Source organism: Glandiceps talaboti, chromosome 13 (assembly GCF_964340395.1).
Source record: "Glandiceps talaboti chromosome 13, keGlaTala1.1, whole genome shotgun sequence".
Taxonomy (NCBI): Eukaryota; Metazoa; Hemichordata; class Enteropneusta; family Spengelidae; genus Glandiceps; species Glandiceps talaboti.
The window spans coordinates 8,828,472-8,852,704 of NC_135561.1; the positions used below are offsets into that span (position 1 = coordinate 8,828,472).

The following is a 24,233-nucleotide window of genomic DNA, read 5'->3' on the forward strand; positions in this document are numbered from 1 at the left end:
TTAGGGGGGAAACTTTTTAATGTAATGGGGCTTGATAGTCAATATTCTTCATATAAATGTGGTAACTAGCACATAGCTACACTCAAGCTGCCATTTTCGTATCGGTCTCTTTGAAATAATTACGGTGTTTCCTCAGACGTTCGCAATATGTATATTTATTTGTGTGTCTTGCGCCTTCATTCATTCCTATTCATCTGTCTCTAAGCTACGCTAGACACGATAACTATCGAAACTTTCACCATGGTCGATGCAAAGAAACCAAGCAAGCCAAAGGCACCAGCCGCTCATCCCAAATACAGTGAGATGATCGCCAAAGCTATCGAATCTCTGAAAGAGCGTGGTGGTTCTTCACGTCAAGCCATCGTGAAATACATCAGTGCCAACTACAAAGTTGGCGATAATGTCGGCGTTCAAGTTAAATTGGCGCTCAAACGTATGGCAGCCAAAGGAGCCCTGAAACAAACCAAGGGCAAGGGCGCAAACGGCAGCTTCAAACTTGGAGAAAAGAAGAAGGTTAAGAAGCCCAAGGCAAAGAAACCAAAGAAGCCCAAAGCAAAGAAACCAAAGAAGGCAAAGAAAGTCAAGAAGGCAAAGAAACCAAAGGCAAAGAAACCAAAGGCAAAGAAAGCAGCTAAACCCAAGGCAGCCAAACCAAAGGCAAAGAAAGCAGCAAAACCCAAGGCAGCCAAGAAACCAGCAGCCAAGAAAGCCGCTCCCAAAAAGAAGGCCGCAGCAAAGAAACCAGCCAAGAAGTAAATTAACATTGATATGATACAAGAGACTTTTGACGTGTTTTTAGTTTCACCTATAAAATTATACAGTACATTTTTATATCAGACTATATATATCTTGTTACTTGTAGCTGTTTTTGACTCGTGAAGATCTCAGGATTCTATTTGGATTGATATTCAATTCCGTTTATTTCAACGATGTCAAAGGACTTTATAGTACACCCTCCAATCGTGGACTAAATATCTTGTAAATACTATTTATTTTATATATGCTCCAGATTTTGTTCGTTTTTTTTCAGTTATATACCTAAGAATGTTTAGGACTTGGTTGACTGGGAAAATGAACAGAAACATTTTCAATCGTAAACATGCATATCTGTAATTTATTCCGTCATTTTTTGAATAATGACTTCTATGTTATGTCGAACGTATCTATATTTCAGACTTTCACAGATTAAAACCACTTTTATATATGAAAATTTTATGTGTTGGATGCGTCTATGTATGACAGTGTAATGGTATAATTGTATACATGTTTCGTACACGTAACAAGTCCACCCACCCCCGGCCCCTCCAAAAACTCTGTAAAATATGATGTGTTGGTTCATTTGCCATCTGAGTCGAATCCTTGATCCTTGCCGAGGTCCCTTTCAGTTTTCTCGACTGGAAAAAAGAGGCATGAATCGATTTCAAAAAAGCGCGGGCTCAAGTCCCGCCCAAGCAAATCAATATCGGATTAGCTGATATCGTTGTGAGGCCTCATGCAAAAATGATGAGTCTATTGTGACTGTGAGTTGCCAAAGATACATGATTAAGATTTACATATGAAGGGATCGGAGTCACCAGAACCTGAGCTGAGACCGAGTGCATTATCGTTCGAAGGAGCACCTGATCAAACGATATATTAATACGTTCAAATGATGGAGCAATACTTTCAAATGATATAATGCTGTCAATTGAAATACCAATACTACCCTTTTCTCCAACGTGCTCAGAACACCGCTGCTAGAATAATCACTCGTTCAAGGCAATTCACCCATATCTCACCATACCTATATCTCACCATATCTCACCCTCAAGATCGACAGTGGTTGCCAGTTCGCTTCAGGATATAAATTACAAGATTCTTCTGCTTACTTACAAAGCCCTACACAATAAAGCCCCAGCATACATCAGTGATTTGATTAAGTCATACACACCACAGTGTTCCCTCCATTAGGTTAATAAGGGCTTGTTGGTCTCAATTCAACAACATTTAACAACAAGACGTATGGCGGCCGTGGTTTTCCAAACTGTGCTCCAAAACTTTGGAATGGCTTACCACAAGAAATTCTTCAGTCATCAAATCTGGAAACTTTTAAGAACAAATTGAAAGCACGTCTTTTCAAACTAGCATATCTTTTTAATTGTGCCTCACCATGATCCCTTCTAGTCCTGCTTGCATACGGAGGAATTCGGGACTCGATTCTGACAATTGTCCCTCCCCCTCCATAATTTGTATTATGATCACCCCATGCATCCTAGAGTAGCATATTTCCAATGCAAACACCGATGACGGTATTTTGAATATTCGTAAATATCTATAACGTCATTATTTTGTATTATATTATAGCATTACCAATTCCAGTGAATTTTGTGACGTCATCGCTGTACATTATTACTGATAATGTACTCCATTATTGGGCATCGCGGCCCCGGAACGAGCATAACAAATTTGTGTTCACAGCAGTTCATTGAAGTGTTCATTGTATGTGTGTGTACATGTACGTACGTGTGTCGCTATGATTAGTATTCAGCTTCCGGGCCGAACATGGCAGAGGATGTTCAGCGCTGTGTATATTATATGTTGTTTTGCGTTTCTCGGTCTACAAATTCACTGGAATTGGCAAAACTACAAAATAATAACAATAATGTACGCCCTCCCAGTCCATAATGGACTCAAGCAAACTTTGCACTCCATAATGGGCTCGGCTGTCGCCTCGCCCATTATGTCGTTCAAAGTTTGCTTTCGTCCATTATGGGCTCGGAGGGCGTACATTATTGTTTAATTATGATCATCTTAGAATAGAATATTATCATCCTGGGATAGAACATTAGCTCACAAGTGCCTGTGGTCACATGTTGTACCAAAAGCAGTGACGACACACTTTGATACATCTATTTTCGTGACGTAAGCACACGTCGTCTGCAACATGCACGGAACGAAGCTGCACTAGACTGGTGAGTTCAAAACTATTATATATAAAGAAATGAAAATTTACTTGACAATGACAGGAATTGTCTCCCCTCAATAGCGTTACATGAGCATTTATAATATAGACATCCATGACAAGTAAATCATGTCATATGCGACCTGTGCGTGAATGCGTGATAACCGCAAGGTACGTGTTTTGCAAATTTGCAACACAAGCAGAAATAGAATGGTAGATGGGAACCCCCCCCCCCACGGGGCAGTCAGCTCTGGTATACAGGGGTGTGGGGTCAGTACTACCACATGTGCTAACTCCCAGACCCATCTTAGACCAAATTTGACCAAATATCAACACCCCTTTTCAGACCATACACGTTTTAGACCAAAATTTGAAATACTAAATTATTAAATAGAGGATTGCAAAATTTAATTTTCACTGTCGTATTTGTCCCTAGGGGCAACATTTTAATTGGGACATTTAATATGAATGACACAGTTATAATTTTAAGGATTCTAGACCAAGCAAATCAGACAGACGGACAGACATACGGACAGACAGACAGACAGACAGACAGACAGACAGACAGACAGATACACAGTGCACAAATGGTCAACCAAAACCTGAGCATTCCTTTTGAAGCTAAGAAATTGTCCAGCCTTCCACACTTCACCATTGGTGATGTTCTTTACAATGGTACGTTTATATATGCCCTCTTTGTAACACCTCATACATATGTAATTAGATTGTCTAGAGGTCTAAACAAGTCTTTTAAACTCAAATTTTACTTCATTTAATATTACAAGTTAATAATTAAGAAAGTGATACACAACAAAATGCATAGTTATATCATTGCGTAATTTGTGAAAAGAAAAATAGTTACAATGAAATATGATCAGCTGATTCAATTGAAAATGTAACCAACACTAATTCCCAAGAACATATTGTATTTCAATCCTAAAAACAATCTGTAAAAACTATTAGGATATGCTGAAGGTAGTATACTTTCAGTCACAAGAGTAAGTGTATCATATATTACACCTTGCACAAGCCAGGTTCAGCAAAAAAATATGGAATATATACTCTGGTTATTCTACGTCACCACAATGTGTGTCTAGTCTACATCATTGGTTCTGCTGTGTTTGAAATATGAGTCAAAACATTCATAATTACCATTACCTTTCCCAATTCATTTTTATATTAATGGTAATGGTATAATGATATTATTATTCCTCAATATTTTTCTTCATTCAGCTGGAAAATACTCATGACCTAAGGGTTATCACTACTTGTCTAGTGACTCGTAGTGATAAGGACTCCTTAGGTCACTCGTATTTTCCTTGGCTGAACGAAGAAATATATTGGGGAATAATACCTTATTATTTCATGATGTGTCTCATTTGTAATTACGTTTTGTGTTTAAATTCAATGTGTTCTGGTCAATGAATCAAAGTACTGGTTTTAGGGTCCGTACAGTGAAATACAAATTCATTACATTTAAAAAAACAAACTTTATGTGTACAGCTACACACACAAAGTTAACTGTAGGTGACTCAATACATCCCATTGTGTAAAGTTAGAAGAGGAAGTCATTACATCTCTAACAAATTGATTTCAAACAAATGGTCCAGTTGCAACTTTAAAACAATATCTTTGTTTTCATATTAAATGAAAATAAAATTCGTGCCTCATTCAGTATCTTTGACATTTAATTATGTCTACCTATCAATTGGTGCATTCCTTAAAATGCCACTGGTGTTGCAGCACAACTGAATGCACTTAAAAAAAAACTTTGACAAAATGTAGGTCGCGCCACTACCCGTTGTAATTTTGAAGTTCAAAATATTCAATTAGATTTAATTAGCACATCACTGATAGGATTATCCTGTCATCAATAATTCTTCATCTACAGATTATAGAAACATGTCAAGCTTGTCAAGTACTTGTGAAGTTGAATGTTTTTAAACAAAAATTTGCATCACTGATGGGGGATCATCACATCATTCAGAGAAACATTCCGACAAAATTTCAGATCAATCTGCCTATCAGCATTGGATCTGAAGATTAGACTGCTGTAAAGTTTTAATTAATTTATTAGATATACGAAATAGAAAAAAGTGTGTAGAGATTTTATAGTTGCAAAAAAATTATCAATTAGTGTATGACAGATTGTCTCACAGAAAACAAGTTATAACTAACTCACTTTTCCCAAATATCTGAAAATCATTTTCAGAAGGTAAAATAAAGGTAATGTATAAAATATATTTGAAAAAATAGTGTGTATCACACTATCAAATGAATTCAATCTTTAAAGTCAAAATCATGTTAGATTGGTTGTATTGATTAAAGTGTTATAATTTTAACAGCCAACAACTGGCAGCACTTGCTGTAAACCTGGAAATATTTGCTAAAGTGGAAACTTTAGAACTTTAACAGCTAAAACTTTAAAAATCGCAAAATTTTCTCAGGCCCAAAAAATTATCTAGGTTTATAGTATATGACTGATCATATCTTCATCACCTTCATTGCATTTTTTTTCAAAGGTTTTATATAATATTCAAACTGTGTCAAAATACCACATCTCAATCTTTCCTAACAGGAATTGTTCAAGCACATTTCAAGCAGAACCAAACAAAAGCAGCGTACAGCTTACATTTGATTGCTTATGTTATAATCAAATGGGATATAGTTATATAATGTGCACTAGTCAACCAAGCTGAATAAATGGGACCTGGTAGGACAGAGATTGTTATGTGAAGGATTTCATCCACTATTCTTAGAGAGGCTTTAAGGATCAATTGGGCAGTCATGCTTTTTAGGTCTGTGCCAGGGAGCATTAATTGTAACTTGAGCACAGCGTAGGAAAGTGCTAAAATGTAAATATCCATTTAATTTTGCTACTCTTGCTTCTTAGTGGTTAGTTAAGGGCATCCTCAAATGAACTATCATCTGTGGTATCTGAATCATAACATACTGCCTTTGGATGATGTACTTCTTCATGATTATTTTCACTGTCACTATCATTCCTGTCCACTGGAAAGTTGGATGGGCCTGCCCATTTTTTTAATTGATTCCAGAAATGTGGTCTGCACTGTGGATTACTCCAATCAAGGAAGAAATTTTGTTTAATTAAATCTGGTACTGGGCAATCTTTGTATCTTATTACCATCATAGAATCACGTGGACCCTCCACACTCATATGCCTTGTAAAGGCCAATACAAGCTCATATGCTGAGCACCATTTACTTTTAAGAAATGCAGGTGAAAAGACAGCTAAAAATTTATGGCTTTTAAAGATACCCTCAGAGATGTTTTTGAGAATTGGCCTTCCGGGTATAAAATCACGAATGTCCAGGTGCACTTTTAATTTCCATTCATTTTCTAATTGTGGCAAAAGCTCATCAACAACCCAATCTTGATCTCGGCTGCAGTACGATATAAATATGTCATGTTTGTAGTCATTTGGCACATCTGCAAAGATAGAATATTGTATAATTAATGTCATTGTCATAAAACACAGCCTCTTTTACAGCACTGTCCATGCCAATAAGCCGTGGTTTCATTCACATACAATAGCTGTATTTATCTCAGTGGGCTTTGAACATCAACACTACAAACAGTCAGATTGCCTCATGCATACCATGTGATATAATACAATGCCTTTTTAGCATGATACGTATACTGAAAACTGACTTGGACAAGTTCGGTTCTTGTTGCTGAAATCTGCAGTCATCCTATGGACAAGATTTGAATGATATGAACAGAAAATAATGACTTATAAATCTTGCCTGTATCAAATAGGATTTTGTGAGAGCATGGATTTCACTGATGCTGTGTACCGTCAGGTACTATAGTGAGTTTCTAGCAAGTTACCTAATACATCCATGGTACAACAGCCATACAATTCCCAAGTAGGGTATAACAAACCGAGATTGGCCGATTCATGTGAGTTCACTCCATATAAACGTAACTTCATTCACAACCTGTAGTTATTGAAGTTTTGTTACGATACTCTTCTTGATTTTACAAGGAACTGAACCTGAACTGAATGCTAAAAAGTGTGATTTTTTTAGCACAATGTTCTCTGGGCACAGGACTCTGGAACTGTGGGACTGTGTTGATGGCACCCTGTACTACTTAGTGCTGTGCCCGTCACTAAGTTGACAACTGGAATCTTTCCTTGTTGGAATCTTTCCTTTCCTTGTTCCTTTAAATGTTGCTTATCCTAGTGGTTGTAAATGAGACCAGTAATTTTTACACAGGTCTTTTGAATCGCCCATTCACATTTAACATTTAACATTTTAGTCCAACCTACATTTGCAGTAGTTCTATAGGTTGCAAAATGTAGTTTTCACACTTGTGTTTTTTCCCTCAGTGGGGACAACATATTAGGGGTAATTATTTAAATGGCACAGTTATGATTTGCAAATAAAGATTTCAGACCAAGGACCCAATTTTAGACTTCAGCTCAAAAAGCCCCATCACAACCTCCATTTTAGACCTAAGGGCTAAAATCAAATGGTTGACATATACATAGATTCAATTAGGAGGAGAAGGTTTTCCTATAAAATCTTGCAGGAAATCCACAGTGGTTGAACACATGTGAAGTACAGTGTGGTTTCTTTACAAGAATCTAAATTGAGTGACCCAAATGCTATTTTATCAACCAAATTTAATAATATACATGTATATGTTGATAGCAGCTGTAAATATTCATTCACAACATATTTACTTTCTCAAAAACAATACAGAAAATGTACTCACATGCCTCAAAACCACATAGTTCCTTTACATTTTGCAGCATCTTCTTGTCTCTCTCTCGCAGTTTCCTTTCGTACCACTTTTTGATCATGATGCAGATCATACAGACTATGAAAACCATAAAAGCTAGCACAAAGAAGCCTACAGCATAAAGAAACAGTTACACTTACATGAATTACAGATTTGGTTACTTCATGTAAACAAAACTGACCCCAGGATACTATGTAATCATATTTGGCATTAACTGTTCAAGAAAACATAAGATATGTGGGAGAATCCTCTGGATCATGTTCCTAAGCCACATTGGGTTGAAAATCGTTCTTATTGAATATTGAAAAGTAATGGATATAGAATGGCACCCATGGTGATGTGGCACAACTGTACAGTTTACATTATTTGCTTACAATATCAATTTTCAGCTCCATTCACCAAGTAGTTTTCAAGATAGAAGTTTTTGACCAAAATTAACTTTTTAGATCTAATTTGCATATCACTAGTGGGATCATCATGTTCTAAATAATTTCTCATCAACACATATCAGAAACGTTCCCACCAAATTTAATTTGCATATTACTGAATGGATCATGTTATGAACATTTTTTATCTTCACATTCCTAAGAATATCCCCACCAACTTTTAACTCTAATTATTTGAATAATTAATGATCTTCAGTAATTAAGTTATATCTTATATCTTATAAGCAACAACCATGACAAAGTCCACATCCTCTCAAGCTTGTTGATATAAGTTTTAATGTTGACTAATTTGCATAATTCATGATTTTTGGTTTACAATTAAGTTATTTCTTAAGAATGCAAACTTCAAATTTCATCTAAATTTTGTACATGTATTAATGGTCGATGGTAAAGAAGTGCATGTGTCATTTAAAGCTTGATGTAACTTATAATCTATATGGTTAATTTGCATGATTTTGTATAATTAATTTTCCAATTAATTGGTACATCATGTATTATAGCTATAGTTTAGAATTTTGTATTCCAACAATGTGTGTAGGCCCAAAAATCTATGATATTGCCCTTACGGGAGGCATTCAGTTTAAATCTGGTTTGACTTGAGTCGTTTACATCACTCACTCACACACACTCACTCACAACTGCAGATACACAGATTTTATGACGTTTGTAGCTCTACTGCACTATTTTAGTGTTCAGTTGTGCTAACAAAAAATTTAATACATACCTTTAATATTTTCTTGCAAGTTCAAGTGTAGAATATGGTGTATTTCAGCTGCAATGAAAATTGACATGTTTGTGAAGAAATCCTATGTGGTTCCCATCATGTGATATTGTTTCTTTTAAGATCATTTATATTGTATATATATTGTCGTATCACTGTGAGTGTTGTTTTCAAAATGAGTCAGAATATTTCGGTTTCATAGTGATGAAACAGCAAGAACAGCGATACAAATGAAATGAGCAATGACTGATTTGTCATATATGCCTATACCCATGAATTCAAGGAAAGTATAACAAAAATACATAGCTATATGTCTGCATTATGCTTTGTCACACAACCACATTCTTTTTTTTCTCAATATTATTTATTACTTTTCAAAGAGAGTAACAGAAAAATACAAAATGTTATGAGAAATTGAATGAATTAAAATGCAACGAAAGTCCCAAACACAAACAGAAGGCCAAACAAACAAAAATGAAGTTGCTAAGAGACAAGAATGTATGAATACTAACAGTGTTCTATGTTACAAGGGGTAAAAAAGAGCCCCACAACCCCATTATTTAATACATGTGCAGCTACATCGGACTCTTGCATCACTGTGCGACCTGTGTCACTTTGTCAATCGTGTTAATATCCAAGTATGTACATCACCATATTTCGCGACCTTCGCTATAAAGACTGAATGATGGCTAAATTAGTTGTAAAAAGGAAGAATGTGAATGAGAGTTGAAAAATATGTCTTTGATAAAGACTTGTTTCAAAATAAATCTGTAAAGTTACATCTGTTATATCTTTAATTACTTGGAATACAAATACATAATAAGATACTATACCCAAATATTACTTTTCATTCAGCTGAAGAAAATATGACTAACAAAAGGGGACCTTGTCAGTACCCGTTGAGCAACTTGTTGTGACAAATCCTTGGTCACAAGTATTTTCCAGCTGATTGAAGAAAAACTATTTGGGAATAATATAATTATACCTCCTGAAGCATAATTTATGAATGATTAGTAAAAAAATAGTAAATAGTAAAATTAATGGCGACTTGGAACATTGTGACTCATATTTCAAGCACTGCAGAACCTGAACTGCAGAACCAGAACATAAACACAGATTGTCATGATGCAGAACGACCAAGATACACAATCCATATTTTCTGTTCAAAGACTATAACTTGGCTTGTGCATGGTATAATAGTTAGTACATTGTTAAGTTTGCACCTTAGTAATAACGCTACGTTTTGAGCACTAGAGTGAGGAGATCTGGCATTACTACAGTTTATAGTTATTAATTGCTACTTTACCTTGTTCTGCCCAATCAATAGGACCATATGCCATAGTACTTGGCAAGTCAATACCATCGAATCTGCAAGTGTAGTTACCATAGTCTTCTCTTGTTTGAATTGAAACTCTATAATGGTATTCTATTCTCTTTCTATCCACAGTAGTTACAGTTTCACTGTGTATGTGTTGAACATTTGAAGCATTTTCAACCTGATATGATTAAAAAATAGTGCCAATGGCATTCAATATATAGCACAACTGAATTCTTTATAATCCATTTTTTTTAAATAGCAAATGAGAATGAAAATCAACTCAAAGGTTTCAAAATTTCTGACTAATTAAAAAAAAATAATAATTGTACTTTTGCTATGGGTATGACCTTGTTGGTTGGCATATTTGCAACCCCTTTTTGGATGTTTATCCACTTGCCTAACCATCCAAATTTTTATCTTTGCAATATATACCATCATTTGGCTGTTGTTATGGGCAGTCTTGTTGCTAGGTATACATGTATATGTCTATTTTTGGAATGTCTATCCACTTGTCTGTTAATTCCTGTTATCTTTGCAATTATACACTGTCAATTGGCTGTTGCTATGGGCATGGCCTTGTTGCTAGGCATATTTGTATACATTTTGGAATGTTTATTCACTTGGCTATTAATCCCTGTTGTTATCTTTGCAACATACATCATCATTGGCTGTTGCTATGGTAGTAATTTTGTTGGTAAGCAGATTTGCATGCATTTTTTGCACTTGCCTAGTAACCCGTCCCAGTTTTTATCTTTGCAATATTACCATCATTCGGCAGTTTTCATCTTTGCAATATACACCATTATTTGACTGTTACTATAGGTATAGTCTTGTTGCTATGCATATTTGCATATATTTTTTTATTTTTAGGCCTAATTTGCATATCACTGATGTGATCACCACATCATGAATACACCTTCATTTACACATCCCGTGATGCATTCCCATTAAGTTTCAGCCCAATCTGCTCAGTAGTTTTGGAATGAAAGTTCGACCAAAAGAAGACACATTTTTAGACCTATATCACTGATGGGATCATTATGTCATGAACAATTTCAAATTTAAGACCAATCTGTCCAGTAGTTTTTGAGTTAAGTTTTTTGACCAAATGACATTTGCTTGACTCAAATCACACACCTGTGATGTGATCATTTCACTTTGAACAAATTGACAACTAGACACATAAAGTAATGTCCCCATCAAATGCCAAGGCAATCGGTCTGGCAGTTTTTGCCCCCCCCCCCCCCCCACACACACACACGCACAGAGACTGCACCATGCCTATAGCACTACCTTATCAGTTCAGTTGTGCTGAAAACTTCAATATGTGAAAACAAGAGACACTATTGCGAAATGAATTAGTTATCATTTTTGTTTCAAGGAACAAACTGCAAAAACCTAGCTTTCTCTTTTAGTTTCAAATATTTTTAAAAAATGATCATGTTTTCATCTGGACAAATTACAGTATCACATTGTTGAACACAATTTTCTTCTATATATGTATGGTGTCTTCTTTTATGTTTTACAATACATAGCTGGGTTAACACACGGAGACTTGACAGTTTATAGCTTACCACTTTCCCATCTTTCACTGGTTGAATAAGAATATTAGCTGGGTCCTCAAAAAGAGTTATTTCTGTTGAACATAGAAATCCAGTTGTTGTTCCCAGTAACAAAGATTTCGTTTTCTGTTGGACTAGAACAAATTAATATGTTGATTGAGTTTTTGTATGCTTTTTCGTGTAATAGCAATGAACAAGTATAACTATATGTATATTTATTAAGAGTCAAATGAAAATATTTAAATGTAAATACAAACCAAATAAGTAGTATGTGTTATGTTAAGCAATGTCAAATACATGTAATTTGCTGAAAACTAGAATCATGTGTAACCAAAACAGTGGTTAATGTGTACTGGTCCTACTACATTTTAATTTTACTATTATTGTGATATTTTTGGTGTGTAACTTGTTTTAGAAATAGATTGTCATCAATAAGCAACCCAGCTTCTTTATTGTTACTAATACAATAGCTAAATGATCTGTTGCTCACACAGTAGTGTTTTAAATAATTCCTGCTTCTTTGTTTGCCAATAATAAACTCAAAATCAAATTCTACACATACAGAAGTGTTAAAAAAATCAAATTCTACACATACAGAAGTGTTAAAAAAAATCAAATTCTACACATACAGAAGTGTTAAAAAAAATCAAATTCTACACATACAGAAGTGGAATTGAAGCCATATTTTTGCGATTATCCAGACAAATATATATATATATTTTTTACAGTTTCTTATTATATCTGTATCATGACTCCATGCAATTTTTTAACCTGCACAACAATTGAGTGACTTTGAGAGCGTGTCCAAGTGTACATACTAACTGACTTAAAATCAATGCTACTTACATATGTGAATATGAACCATTTGGTAAATATTGATGCCACATTCATAGGAGCCAAAATCCGAGTCATTATGTAGTTGAATAATGGCTTTTAACCCAACTATATTCAGACCCAGTGAACGTTTATGAATTCTTGATACTGTCACTGCTGTATCTCCAACTCTATGAGATGTGGATTCATTTATCTGAGTGTAGAATAATATATATATATATATAAGTAAATAAATGATGAAAGAAAATAACAGCACACACAGAGGAAAAAATCAGCACAAAGTATAAAAATAGCACCAATGACATTGTAGCACAACTGTATTTGGCTGTTGCTATGAACATGGTCTTGTTACTAAGTATATTTGCATACATTTTTTGGAATCTTTATTAACTTGCCTACCCTTCCCACTTTTCATTTTTGCAATATAAACCACTGTATTTTTTGTGGTTTCATTTCATTTGAGTTGGAACTTTTTGACATTGTGGTATTCATAAAATCCTTTATGTCAATCATGATGGTTTTCCCCTATTAGCCGTTCAAGTGCTACAAACCAGACCTGGTGAACCAGCAAGTCAGGTATAATAAACATTGTTTGCATCTCTAAAGCTGTTTGTAATGTCACTGATAATAATAGGTCAATAAAACTGATATCAGCTGATATAACATTGAGCTTAGCTTTGCCTAATATGATTTACTCCTTGAAAATAATCTTGCGCTGTGAACTACACTTTTGAATTACAGTGAATCATGGAGAGAGGAAAAAAGTTGCCTGGATTGCATGAGATGGACACACACTTATTTTCAACATTAGTTTGACTTTTGTCAACTCAATGATGTATTTTTTTGTGGAAATATACATATATTTTTATGAATGAGTCTATTACTTTCTCTATGATTATGGTTTCTGTCTTTACTGCAGTTTTCAGAATAGATAAATCATCATTTTTAATTTTGTATCAAAAAATAAGTTTTAAAATAAAAAAATAATCACCTTTGATGAGACTTGTACACTATGTAAATCCGTTGGCATGATTTTCTTCAAGTAAGGGATGGCATTGAGTATGTGTTCTCCAGATGAGTTCCATGAACAAATAAATTCAAGTGAAGTGTTCATTTGAGATTCATGATTCTGTATTTGTTGTTCTGGAAAGTAAAATATCAATATCTGATGAAATTAACATACTCATAATAAATTCATATCAATTACATGACCCAGACTATTAAAATGGACATGGATAATACTTGTATTTATTAATATTTACAACTTTACACATAATTATATGAGATTTGGTCATCAGTCTGACTACTGGTATACAACTTTTCTATCTCAATACGGGTGATTTTTTATCAACATGCACAGTGTCTTGAGAAACTTTCAAGCAGCACAAACCTGTCTACATGTACAATGCACAAGGTCAAAAGTCAATTTTTCAATATAAAGTATCGAGGAGACAGTGCCCTTGAATTGTGTCCATATGTGCACACAATTCAAAAGTATGGAATAAATTGCTAATTAAAGTAATTGACTTTGAAAATGAACATTATGGTCATGGGTTAGATTTTCTCTGATAATATTGGACGGGTGTACAGACAACAATGGAATGATGACCCTATGAACAAAATTTCCAAACCCATTAAGTTCAATTTGACCATGAAGATGAAGGTCAAGATCAAAAGCACTCTATGAAAGTGGGTATAGGTGTACACACTAGACCAGTGCATCTAGATACAAAACTTCCCAAGTTATAGTACTTATACAGCAATTTGCTATTTGACCTCTGTGAAGATGAATTTGCATGATACATCTGCTGGTGTAGATTTGATTTGGGTAGAGCAGTATGTGGCATACAGGGAGTGAGTGATGATAATAAGTGATCCATTTGGTATACAGATTGGGACTTTTTAAAATCAGGTTCTTAGTACATACCGTCGACATCACTGCATGCTATCAAGTCATTTTCCTCCCCCTCCATATTTATATATCTTGACAACTCCAAGGTAATTTCCCCATGTGTCTTTGATATCAAATTCTTGTATCCCCTCATTTTTTGGGTTTTTCAATCAGTGATTGCCACAAATCTTTTGCAAGTAATTGAAACATAAAATACCACTATTTGAATGATTTGAATGAGGAAAATAAATACCTAAAAAAGGAACCAGTGACAATTTTATGTTCTCATCTCCAAGAACACAAAAATATGTGGAGGAATAGTGAGAGTCACTTTTTGGCAAAAATCCAAACTGAAGCAAAGAAAAGAAATACCCCTCTTCATAATAATGCCAGGTACCAGTCACTGTTATAGGTCCATACTAATTTCATAGGAGAAATAGAAAAGAATTGAGAGTCAAATGATGTGATAAAAATATATAACATTCAACCTATTCTAGCTGTCATGAGTAGACTCCTGAATTTGAACATCTTGTGACTTTGTTTATAAACTATATCTCTGTTTATAAACTATGTATCTTCCCATCTTTAAGCTGCACTTGGCTGTAACTGAGTATTTCTTTTTTCAGTCAGACAACCAACAATATAATATATTCGCTGAAAAGTGTTAAAATATCAAATATTAGAGATTGTACATATTAATTAGAGGTCAATTTTATCCATAAGTAGTAGTAATAGGTTGAAATTGTAATTACATTGGGTCACTGATTTCCAGGTACGGACCCAAAAATTAATTTGATTGGATTTATCACAACATATTATGTGCACAGCTGCAGAAACAAATTTACCCATATATGTAATTCAATAATGCTCATTGTTAGAAATTCATTAATTACATAAATTAGTTTCAAATATTACAAATCAACTATTTTAAGCTATTTCCAACGTTTCAATCAAGTACGTTAAATAAGACTATATACACAATATGTGTTCTACAGGCTTGTGCCTTTTCTAATGAGATATTGTCTACTAGCATGTATGGATCGATCTCACATGCATACAGTTAGATATTACCCTAAATAATGCATACAAAATTTCAATCGAATTGAACCAACCACATTAATAAGATATTGCCCAATTACTACATTTCATTATATGCAAATTAGTCTAATTATCATGCAAGCATTTTGCCCAAACACTAATCAGCTCCAGCTGTTACCTTGAAAAATGTGGGTACAAATTTCATTTGAATTCAACCAGCCATTTTAGAGAAAATGATGACATATAAAAAAAATAGCACCAATGGCATTGTAGCACAACTGTACAGTTTTCAAATTTTTTTTACCCACACACTGATCCATGCTAGGTATACATGTAGGTGTTCATTTGTTAAATGGTTATCCAGTTGCCCATCCAACCCTGTTGTTATCTTTGCAAAATACACGATCACTTGGCTGTTGCTATGGGCGTGGTCATATTGCTAGACATATTTGCATACATTTTTTAAATGTTTGTTCACTTATCTATGAATCCCTGATGTTGCAATATACGTGATCATATGGCTGTTGCAATGGGCATGGTCTTGTTGCTAGGCACATTTACATACATTTCACTTACATTTTCATTTAAAGAATTTTGTTTCTCAAAATAGTCAACAATGTCAAAACCTTATCAAAGACATCCAGTTATCAATTTAAGATGCAAAAATAAACAGCGAGATATATTATAAAGTAAATGCCTTCCAATTCATTCCTTAACTGTTGTCATTGTCAGATAGCAAAAATTCTGAGCTAGTACCAGATATATCTATCTTTTATTTGGTCAGAGTCATTAATTATGCAAAGGACTCATTGAATTCATAAACTACATCAACAAGCATGTAAAACGCATTCTCTGTAATATTTGCCCCAATGGACTTGAATCTTGAATAGCCCGGCTGGTTACTAAAAATGATCAATTATGCAAATGATTTATTAAGTTAAAATGAATTGTTTTTACCTTCATGTTATTTCTCAGTTTTCTTGATGACTTATATGAAGTGACATTGAGGAATGGTTCCAAAAGCCATATGTCCATATTTGGTGATTTCCAAGAGCATGGAATGTATATCATTTCCCACATCGGAATAGTGTAGGTTTCATACGAAACAACTGACATGAGTAAGAAGCAAAGCAGGCATATTACAGTACATTAGATTTTTTCACCTTTAAGACTTATACTGGTTTAGACCCTTAAGCTGCAATAAAGGTCTGTAAACAGTAATTGATAATTAACTGTAAAGGCATTTTCACCAGTTTCTGAACTATTTTCATTGCTTACTGAAGTATTGTACAATACCAAATGCATGAGAACTTACTACTTCTTGCTTTTGGGTCCTCAATTAGTTCTAGTCGTCCCCATGTTTGACCACATTCAGGTGTGTCACAAATGGTGTAGTTTCCATAGTCTCCAGGTAGAAGAAGATGAATATTTAACATACATGTTATGACCATATTCCACTTGTCTGATTTTTTGGACACTGAGAAGGTTTCTTCTGGAAACCCATTGAGCTGTTGAAGCAATAAAATCACCATTGCATTTGCATTAAAAGGAAAAGTTAAGGTAGGCTTAGTTTTGCTGAGTACAGACACATACACTTGATTATTGTTATGATTTGGGTTTTTAAAAGAGCACCTTAGTGACTTACTCAATGTTGAAATCTACAATTCATTGAGCATATCCAATAATCCATTAATCCATTATGCTATGATTTAACAGGATTATACAGTTAAACTGAGGAATGGGAACAACATCATCATATATTCATGATGATTCGTATTATGTTACATTGCGAAAGTTTTTGGATGTAGTCTGCTTTTTTCTTTCAACAGTGTTGCCTGTATATATTGTACACTGACTGTAGTGACTAGTAAGCCCGTTGGGCGGGGTAATTCCTTGTTTCGACTTGTATTGTTACTATTATGTTATGTGATTACATGTCACTCTAATAAAGATACTACTACTACTACTACTACTACTACTAGTAGTAGTAACTACTACTACATAGTGAACTAAATCACTGACTATTAATTGTTCAGATGTCAAAATCAAAAACATTACCTTGGACTAGTACTCATAAATTACATCTAATCTTAAATAAGAATATGTTCCTGGAACACTCTAGATTTGATTGATATTCTAAGTTAGATATTTTAACCTTACCAAATGTCCATCTTTGTATGCAGTGGGTTGTATCACACCTTTCACTCTGTTGTACATATCATTCCCTATTGTCCACGTCATCGCAAACCATTCATTTGAGCCCAAGGTTGTCATTCTTGATTGTTCAATGGTAGACCCTGAGTTGTTTTAGTTTAGAAAAGGAAATTAATTGCTATTTAAGCACCATTGAATTCTCATGAAAGTGATAATTCATGACCTAATATGACTCAGACACACATTACTAGAATGTACTTATGTGTCTGCTTCGATTTGACAAACATTTTAAATCATGCCTAAGCAAGTAAAACAACATAGTAAAGTTGATTTATTGGTTTATTAAAATCCAAAGTAAAGACCCTTGTCTAATCCATATGACCACTTTAAGAGTTAGCCTACATGATAGAATCAAACGGTTGGTCCTTCCTTTTTTTTTGAGAATCGCTGTACACATGAAGTATAGAAAATATCACTTCATGAGTGATTCATATATTAAGTAAGTGGGAAGTTCAAGTTTGATATTTGTCTGATGTATAGGTCAGTTTTATTGATCTTTAATACTCATAACATTGCAAATTGTTTGCTAAACCAAAATTCAGTTGGTGGCTAAGTTGGTGAAGTGATTCGACCTTTAGATGTAAAAGTTTCCTAATGTAAAACTATATCAATAATGAAATCATACCTGCTCCTCCTATTTCTGTCATGGGCTCTCCTAGTAGAATATCCGCAAAACATTCACCACCAATATGATAACTTGGTATTATCCAGTGGTACCACCCATAATCTTGTTTTGAGAGAATAGAAAAGTGCAGCGTTTCCTCGACTATAACAATGCTATTTCGTCGAATGATATTATGTGTTATGTATTGGTAAGGAAATCTGTCAACAAACTTTAAAGACACACAAAACAATTAGTACATGAGTTAATTAATTAGAACAAGAAAAAAAAAGAGTATATAAAACACTACAGTCATATTCAAAATATTCATGAACCACAGAAGTGAGGTCAAACCCCTGGAATATATAAATGACCTGTACTAGACTAATACATCACAAATATTGCAATTTCTGAATCAGACATTTTTGTTTGCACATAATTGCATTTCTTTGATACGCAATATTGTGACTATATTTATTTGGAATCCAAATTACGGATAACCAAGTAGATATATTAAAGTGGCCATATGGATGAAGATTGGGTATTTATTTTGGATTTTTAATGCTGGTTGTACCATCATACTACAGGGCTTGAAATTAACAGTAGTTCCATGTTCACAGACCACCAATTCTTGTCATGTGGCTACCAAAATTTGTAGCTGGTAGCCCACTCTGGCTGCCACTGATTATGCGATGATATAAAGGGTGAAAGATTTACAGATATGAAAGTATTTTTAATATCAAGCATATTTCCAAAACAGGAACTCTGTTTTCAGTTCAGGTATATAGGACTATTGGTCACTATCCTTGGGCTACCACTTTCTGAAATTGGTAGCCCACTATGATAACCAAAGAAAAAAGTTAATTTCAAGCCCTGTTAACTGTGATGACACATGTACATAACTTGAACTTTTAAACTTAAAGCTTTAATCCCTGCACAAGTAATATATTCAAATTACCTTTTCACTCCCTTGAAACAATTCTATTTTCATTGTAGAAGTATATTCAGCCCAATACGGAAATATCACAATGCAGGTAGTGTCAAACGAGTACATTTGCTGAAGTAGTAAGTGTATTGGTCTGCCTGTAAGTAGAAAGTGAAAACAATGTTACAATAGATAGTTGATGTACAATATAATTAATACATACATAGTATCATTAAAACTCTTGGCTCTTTTTGCTGAATTTACCACCAACTAAATAGAGCTGAACCAGAGATTACAGGAAGAAGTAAAACACCAAGATTATATCAGTGTTTAAATACATAATTTAACAATTTTTTCAAACATTTCTATATTATTCCTCATGTCCACGGAATGAGAGGCATCAACATACTTACTAATAAATGCAGTTATGTTTGGAACAAGCTCGATTACTTTGTATCCTGCCACCTCGTCTATATTTCTGTGCAAAGTATACGTTCCAAAATCTTCAGAAGTTAGCAACATTAACTGTACTTTGAAATCTACAGCAGTTATTTCATTTCCTCTGCATTTTGCATTTGCTGTTATCTTGTTAGGTGGGTATCCATAAAGCTATGTGATGGAAAAGAATGAAAACAGAGATTTACCATGTTTGTTTAGTGTGTGTGTGTGTGTGTGTGTGTGTGTGTGTGTGTGTGTGTGTGTGTGTGTGTGTGTGGTAATTATTTCCTTTCAGTTTCTCTATCCAGACAAGGCTACTCATATACATGTACATATATACAAGGCTGAAGTCTAGCCCTGATATATTTTGTCTTTGTCAAATACAAACTTCCCAACATTTCAACTTAATAATTCATATTGCGCATTTTATGATGACATTCAGTTGAACTATCATAAACATCATGGAATAAAGTGATGTGCATATTGAGCTACAATATATATGTGCCAGGTTTGGTTGAAACCAGTCCATACCTGTATATCCATGAACACTGTGAACATTTTGGGTCATACAACCTTGAACATAGAGAACTGCAAAGCTCAAGATCTCATTTAAAAAGCTCAGAGTTAAATTACATTTCCAGAATTGGTGTGTAAAATGTGAATTTTTAAGACCAGTTAATTGCTGCCATTTAATCATTATTGTGAAGGTCATGAAATGAATAGACGTGAAGTGATGATGGACGGATGGAACCCAGCTTTCCCCCTTGGGGACTAAACAAATAACAGTAGCTGACATAGCCATTCCAGCAATACAAGTTATGTTTTGTAAAGGAAATTGTTATTTAGGTTTTCAATGTGGTTGTCTTTTGCATTTTTATGCATTCACTGTTTAATTTATTCTCCATTGTCATGAAATTTAAGTTTATCTGACAAGATAGATAGGATGGATAGATAGATAGATAGTATAGATAGTATAGATAGATAGATAGATAGATAGATAGATAGATAGTATAGATAGATAGATAGATAGATAGATAGATAGATAGATAGATAGATAGATAGATAGATAGATAGATAGATAGATAGATAGATACGGACATGGATATGCATGCAATGATTTGACCATGGTGCAGCAGTACCTTCATCATGTTCATGCTTCAATTGAATCACACATGTCAGTGGTTGTGGGACTTTTCCTATATAATGCTTTACCTTTGTGGAAGATATTAAGGCAGATAAGGAATACAGATAAAAAAGTTGAGAAATGTTTCTTAGCACTACTAACTCTTAAATCCCTAGAATCTCAATGGATAATACCAAAAAGTGTGCTCATTCTCACCAGATGTCCATCTCTTTTGATAACTGGTTTGATGTAATCTTGCATTATTGTGTAATGTCCATCACTGAGTAGCCATGTTACTTCTATCTCATTCCATTCCTTAAGGGCTGCTTGTATGGTAACTGAATTAAAACAAATATAATAAAATCATTAAAGTGGCCATATTGATGAGGATTGGGTATTTATTTTAGATCTTTAATTTATAATACAATTTGATCATGGCTTCCTACTCAATGTGAAACAACATGAGGACCAAGTCTGTGTAACTCAACGTGATCAATACATCGCAAAAAGCCATGGTGGTGGGGTGGGTGGTGGGGTGGGGGGACGGGCTGGGAGGCACTACCACAATTACATCTAATTTTTTGCATACATTAAAGTTGATGTTGTTTGGCTTTGGCTATACATCATGATGCATGTCACTCTCCTGCATGTTGAGTGGAAAGAATGGCAGTAGCCACAGATGACAGACTTGTAGACACATGGCAGATCAAGTTGTGTATTGCCCTGTGGATAACAAATTATGAGAAATACTAGTATCAGAATTGGAATTTAACTTACTCCTTGGTGTAGAATCCATTTTTTCAGATAAAATCAAGTCATCATGACATTCTACATGACCATGGTGTTTTGGTAATATCCATTTATAGTTTCCAAAGTCTTCTTTTGTGACAAAGGCATTCAGAAACTTAGCCTTACCATACAGCCAAGCCTTTTGCCCATTAGCCTTACCATACAACCATGCCTTTTGCCAATTTAGTAGTTCATAGAATACATACTTTGTAAACAACCTATTTTTGACCTGAGGAATAAAGAAGCACTTTTTAATAAATAAATAACTTGACTGTTACAAAACCAATGTGTAAAAGGTTCTACAAAAGCCAATCAGTAGACAAATGTGACAATTAGACCCATATTGGATTAATATTATAATGCCGAATGTTGTTATCAAAAACACAAATGAAAACCGGATGGTCTCAAAAAAACCCCAAAAAAAACAACCTCTCAAGGGGTTTAAAAAAGCTTTGAGTAGCTTTTGCTCTGTTAACAGAGCATCCATCAGGTTACTAAAATGTTGTCATTAAAAGTTCATGTCTCTGTGAAAACTCAGTAGGAAAATGAATATATGTGATCCTGATAACTTAAACTGTATGTAAGCTGGCATTGGTCTTTTCATACATCAGTTGTTGAAAACGTTTGCTTACCCTTGTGTTCTGACAACATACTGTCTCATGTATGAGTATTCCAACAAAGTTATTGTTATTCACCCAATGAAAATCTTGATTGAAGCAATTTGTCTTTGAAAATTTAGCCAAACAGAAATTCAAAATATTCTTAAAATGGATCTTCATTAATTTCCTCCACCTAATTTCAGACACTATGAACATGTTGTTATGTGATATGCATCAATGACCAATGTTTCCATCCACAAAAGAACAAATCAGAATCAATGCTTCCCTTGAAAGAGATACCTTATAAGCCTATTAAGTTTATCAAATTAAGGCAAAAGGTACCCCCGGTAGCTTACCTGTTGATTATCTTGTAGTAGCTTAGGCCTCCAACCTGTGGTATATCCTGCCCAGTATGGGACAGCAACCTCACAAGTGAATAATGTCATGGTAAACATAGATTCCTTATAGATGATGGTGGTATCTGTCAAATCAAATGATTGAAGAACTGTGTGTCACTTTGAATCTTACTTTAATGTTTCATGAAAAAGACAATATCCCACCACTTTTACAAGATATCAAAATGGCCACAGACACAGACATGCCCCTATCCTTGCAATACTTTATTTCAATATGACCCAGAAGATCAAGATCAAGTACAAAGCAATCACACAAAGTACATATCTGATAATATAGGAACAGACACTTTAATTGTCTTACCTGTTTTCTGTTTTATTACGAACAACCCTAGACTATGTCTCTGTACAAGGGTCATATTTATTCCAGAAGTATAGTCTTCTTTGAGGCATTCATACCACCCAAAGTCCTCTTCAGAAATGCCAGATATGGACAGTTGTGATACATGGATGGATTGTATCAGAGCTTCTTTTACTGTGTAGTGATCCATATAACCATTCTTGACCTTCAATAATGATAAAGTGCATAATTATATATATATCACTGTCATTATTTGTTTAATGAAATAATGATAAACTATTCATCAAGAAATCTATGGCATTTTTCTCAAAGAATAACATGGCTGCATGTATACAGGCTTTATTGCGAATATGTTACAAAGTTGTCGGTTTTACACATGAAACTCACACCTAATGGTATTCCCAGGAACATCTCAAAAGGAACTGGCATCAAATTTGTTCAGGTATAACTTTTATTCTTAAAAAATCTTAGTATAAGAACTATTCCTTGAAACTAATCCGCTGTAAACAAAAAATCCATGTGACCATTGTTTGAATACTAGATTGTCTACAACACACACACACTTACACACACACTCACACACACACACACACACACACACAGACAGACACACACACAGACAGACAGACAGACAGACAGACAGACACACACACACACACACACACACACACTCAGTGGTATATGTGAGTATATACCCTTCCTAATAAAAATGATGCTGAAAATAACTTACTGCCTTCCTTGAATTCACCTTACGCCACCAAATACTCTTGTTCTCTTTGAGATCAGATTGTATTTCATCAAAACACCAAAATATTGCAATACCACCTTCTTTAATTGTGATTACACCTTTTCAAAAACAAAGAATAAATGTCAATCTATTCATGTTCTTTTCAATTTCCAGGAAGAGTCTTTTCACTAAGCAATGTTCAATATCTGCCACTGAATCTTAATTCATATACAATGTACATCCCCCTAATGGTACCATAGCTTATTAAGAGCTATAAACAGGGTCTACAAACCTGACCAAGTACAATACATACATTATCAATTTTTTCATGCAAAAATTAGATTCTTTAACAACCATGCCTGTACAAAAATGCCATTCTGAACAAGTGTATTCAGACAAAAGTGTATTTAATAAGCACATGAGTATACTATATTGTTTGAATTATAAGGCTTACGTTTGACTACTTTCAATTTGTAAGTATGAATATCATGGGACATTCGCATTGTTTGGTCAATGCAGTCACAGAATTTTTCAGCAATACATACATATTGCCCAACATCCTCTTCATTTACTGAATTAATA

General features: G+C 34.3%; 2 protein-coding genes across 2 annotated transcripts; one reads left to right on the top strand and one right to left on the bottom strand.

The window, feature by feature from the left end:
- Positions 1-240: 240 nt before the first annotated feature.
- LOC144444194 (histone H5-like) lies at positions 241-756 on the top strand. Its single transcript, XM_078133611.1, has one exon. The coding sequence runs from the start codon at positions 241-243 to the stop codon at positions 754-756; it is 516 nt and encodes a 171-aa protein (XP_077989737.1).
- Positions 757-5,837: 5,081 nt separating this feature from the next.
- On the bottom strand, positions 5,838-24,226 carry LOC144444195 (uncharacterized). The gene is made up of 20 exons (XM_078133612.1): positions 24,106-24,226; positions 23,655-23,770; positions 22,928-23,129; positions 22,567-22,691; positions 21,600-21,840; positions 21,039-21,160; positions 19,675-19,870; positions 19,295-19,419; positions 18,361-18,568; positions 17,682-17,818; positions 16,837-17,029; positions 16,479-16,630; positions 14,737-14,902; positions 13,584-13,735; positions 12,605-12,785; positions 11,771-11,892; positions 10,185-10,374; positions 8,882-8,929; positions 7,685-7,822; positions 5,838-6,391 (listed from the first exon to the last, which is right to left on the bottom strand). The coding sequence occupies exons 1-20, from the start codon at positions 24,152-24,154 to the stop codon at positions 5,838-5,840; spliced, it is 3,417 nt and encodes a 1,138-aa protein (XP_077989738.1). The 5' UTR covers positions 24,155-24,226.
- Between the last annotated feature and the right edge of the window lie 7 nt (positions 24,227-24,233).

Bases quoted from the DNA above. Each gene is read 5' to 3' on its own strand.
- LOC144444194 (XM_078133611.1), top strand. From the start codon at position 241: ATGGTCGATGCAAAGAAACCAAGCAAGCCAAAGGCACCAGCCGCTCAT.
- LOC144444195 (XM_078133612.1), bottom strand. From the start codon at position 24,154: ATGCGAATGTCCCATGATATTCATACTTACAAATTGAAAGTAGTCAAA. The intron at 19,420-19,674 runs GTAAGTATGTTG...TTCTACTTACAG, and splicing joins AAACATAACTGCATTTATTA to GCAGACCAATACACTTACTA. The intron at 7,823-8,881 runs GTATGTATTAAA...TTTATGCTGTAG, and splicing joins CTTGCAAGAAAATATTAAAG to GCTTCTTTGTGCTAGCTTTT.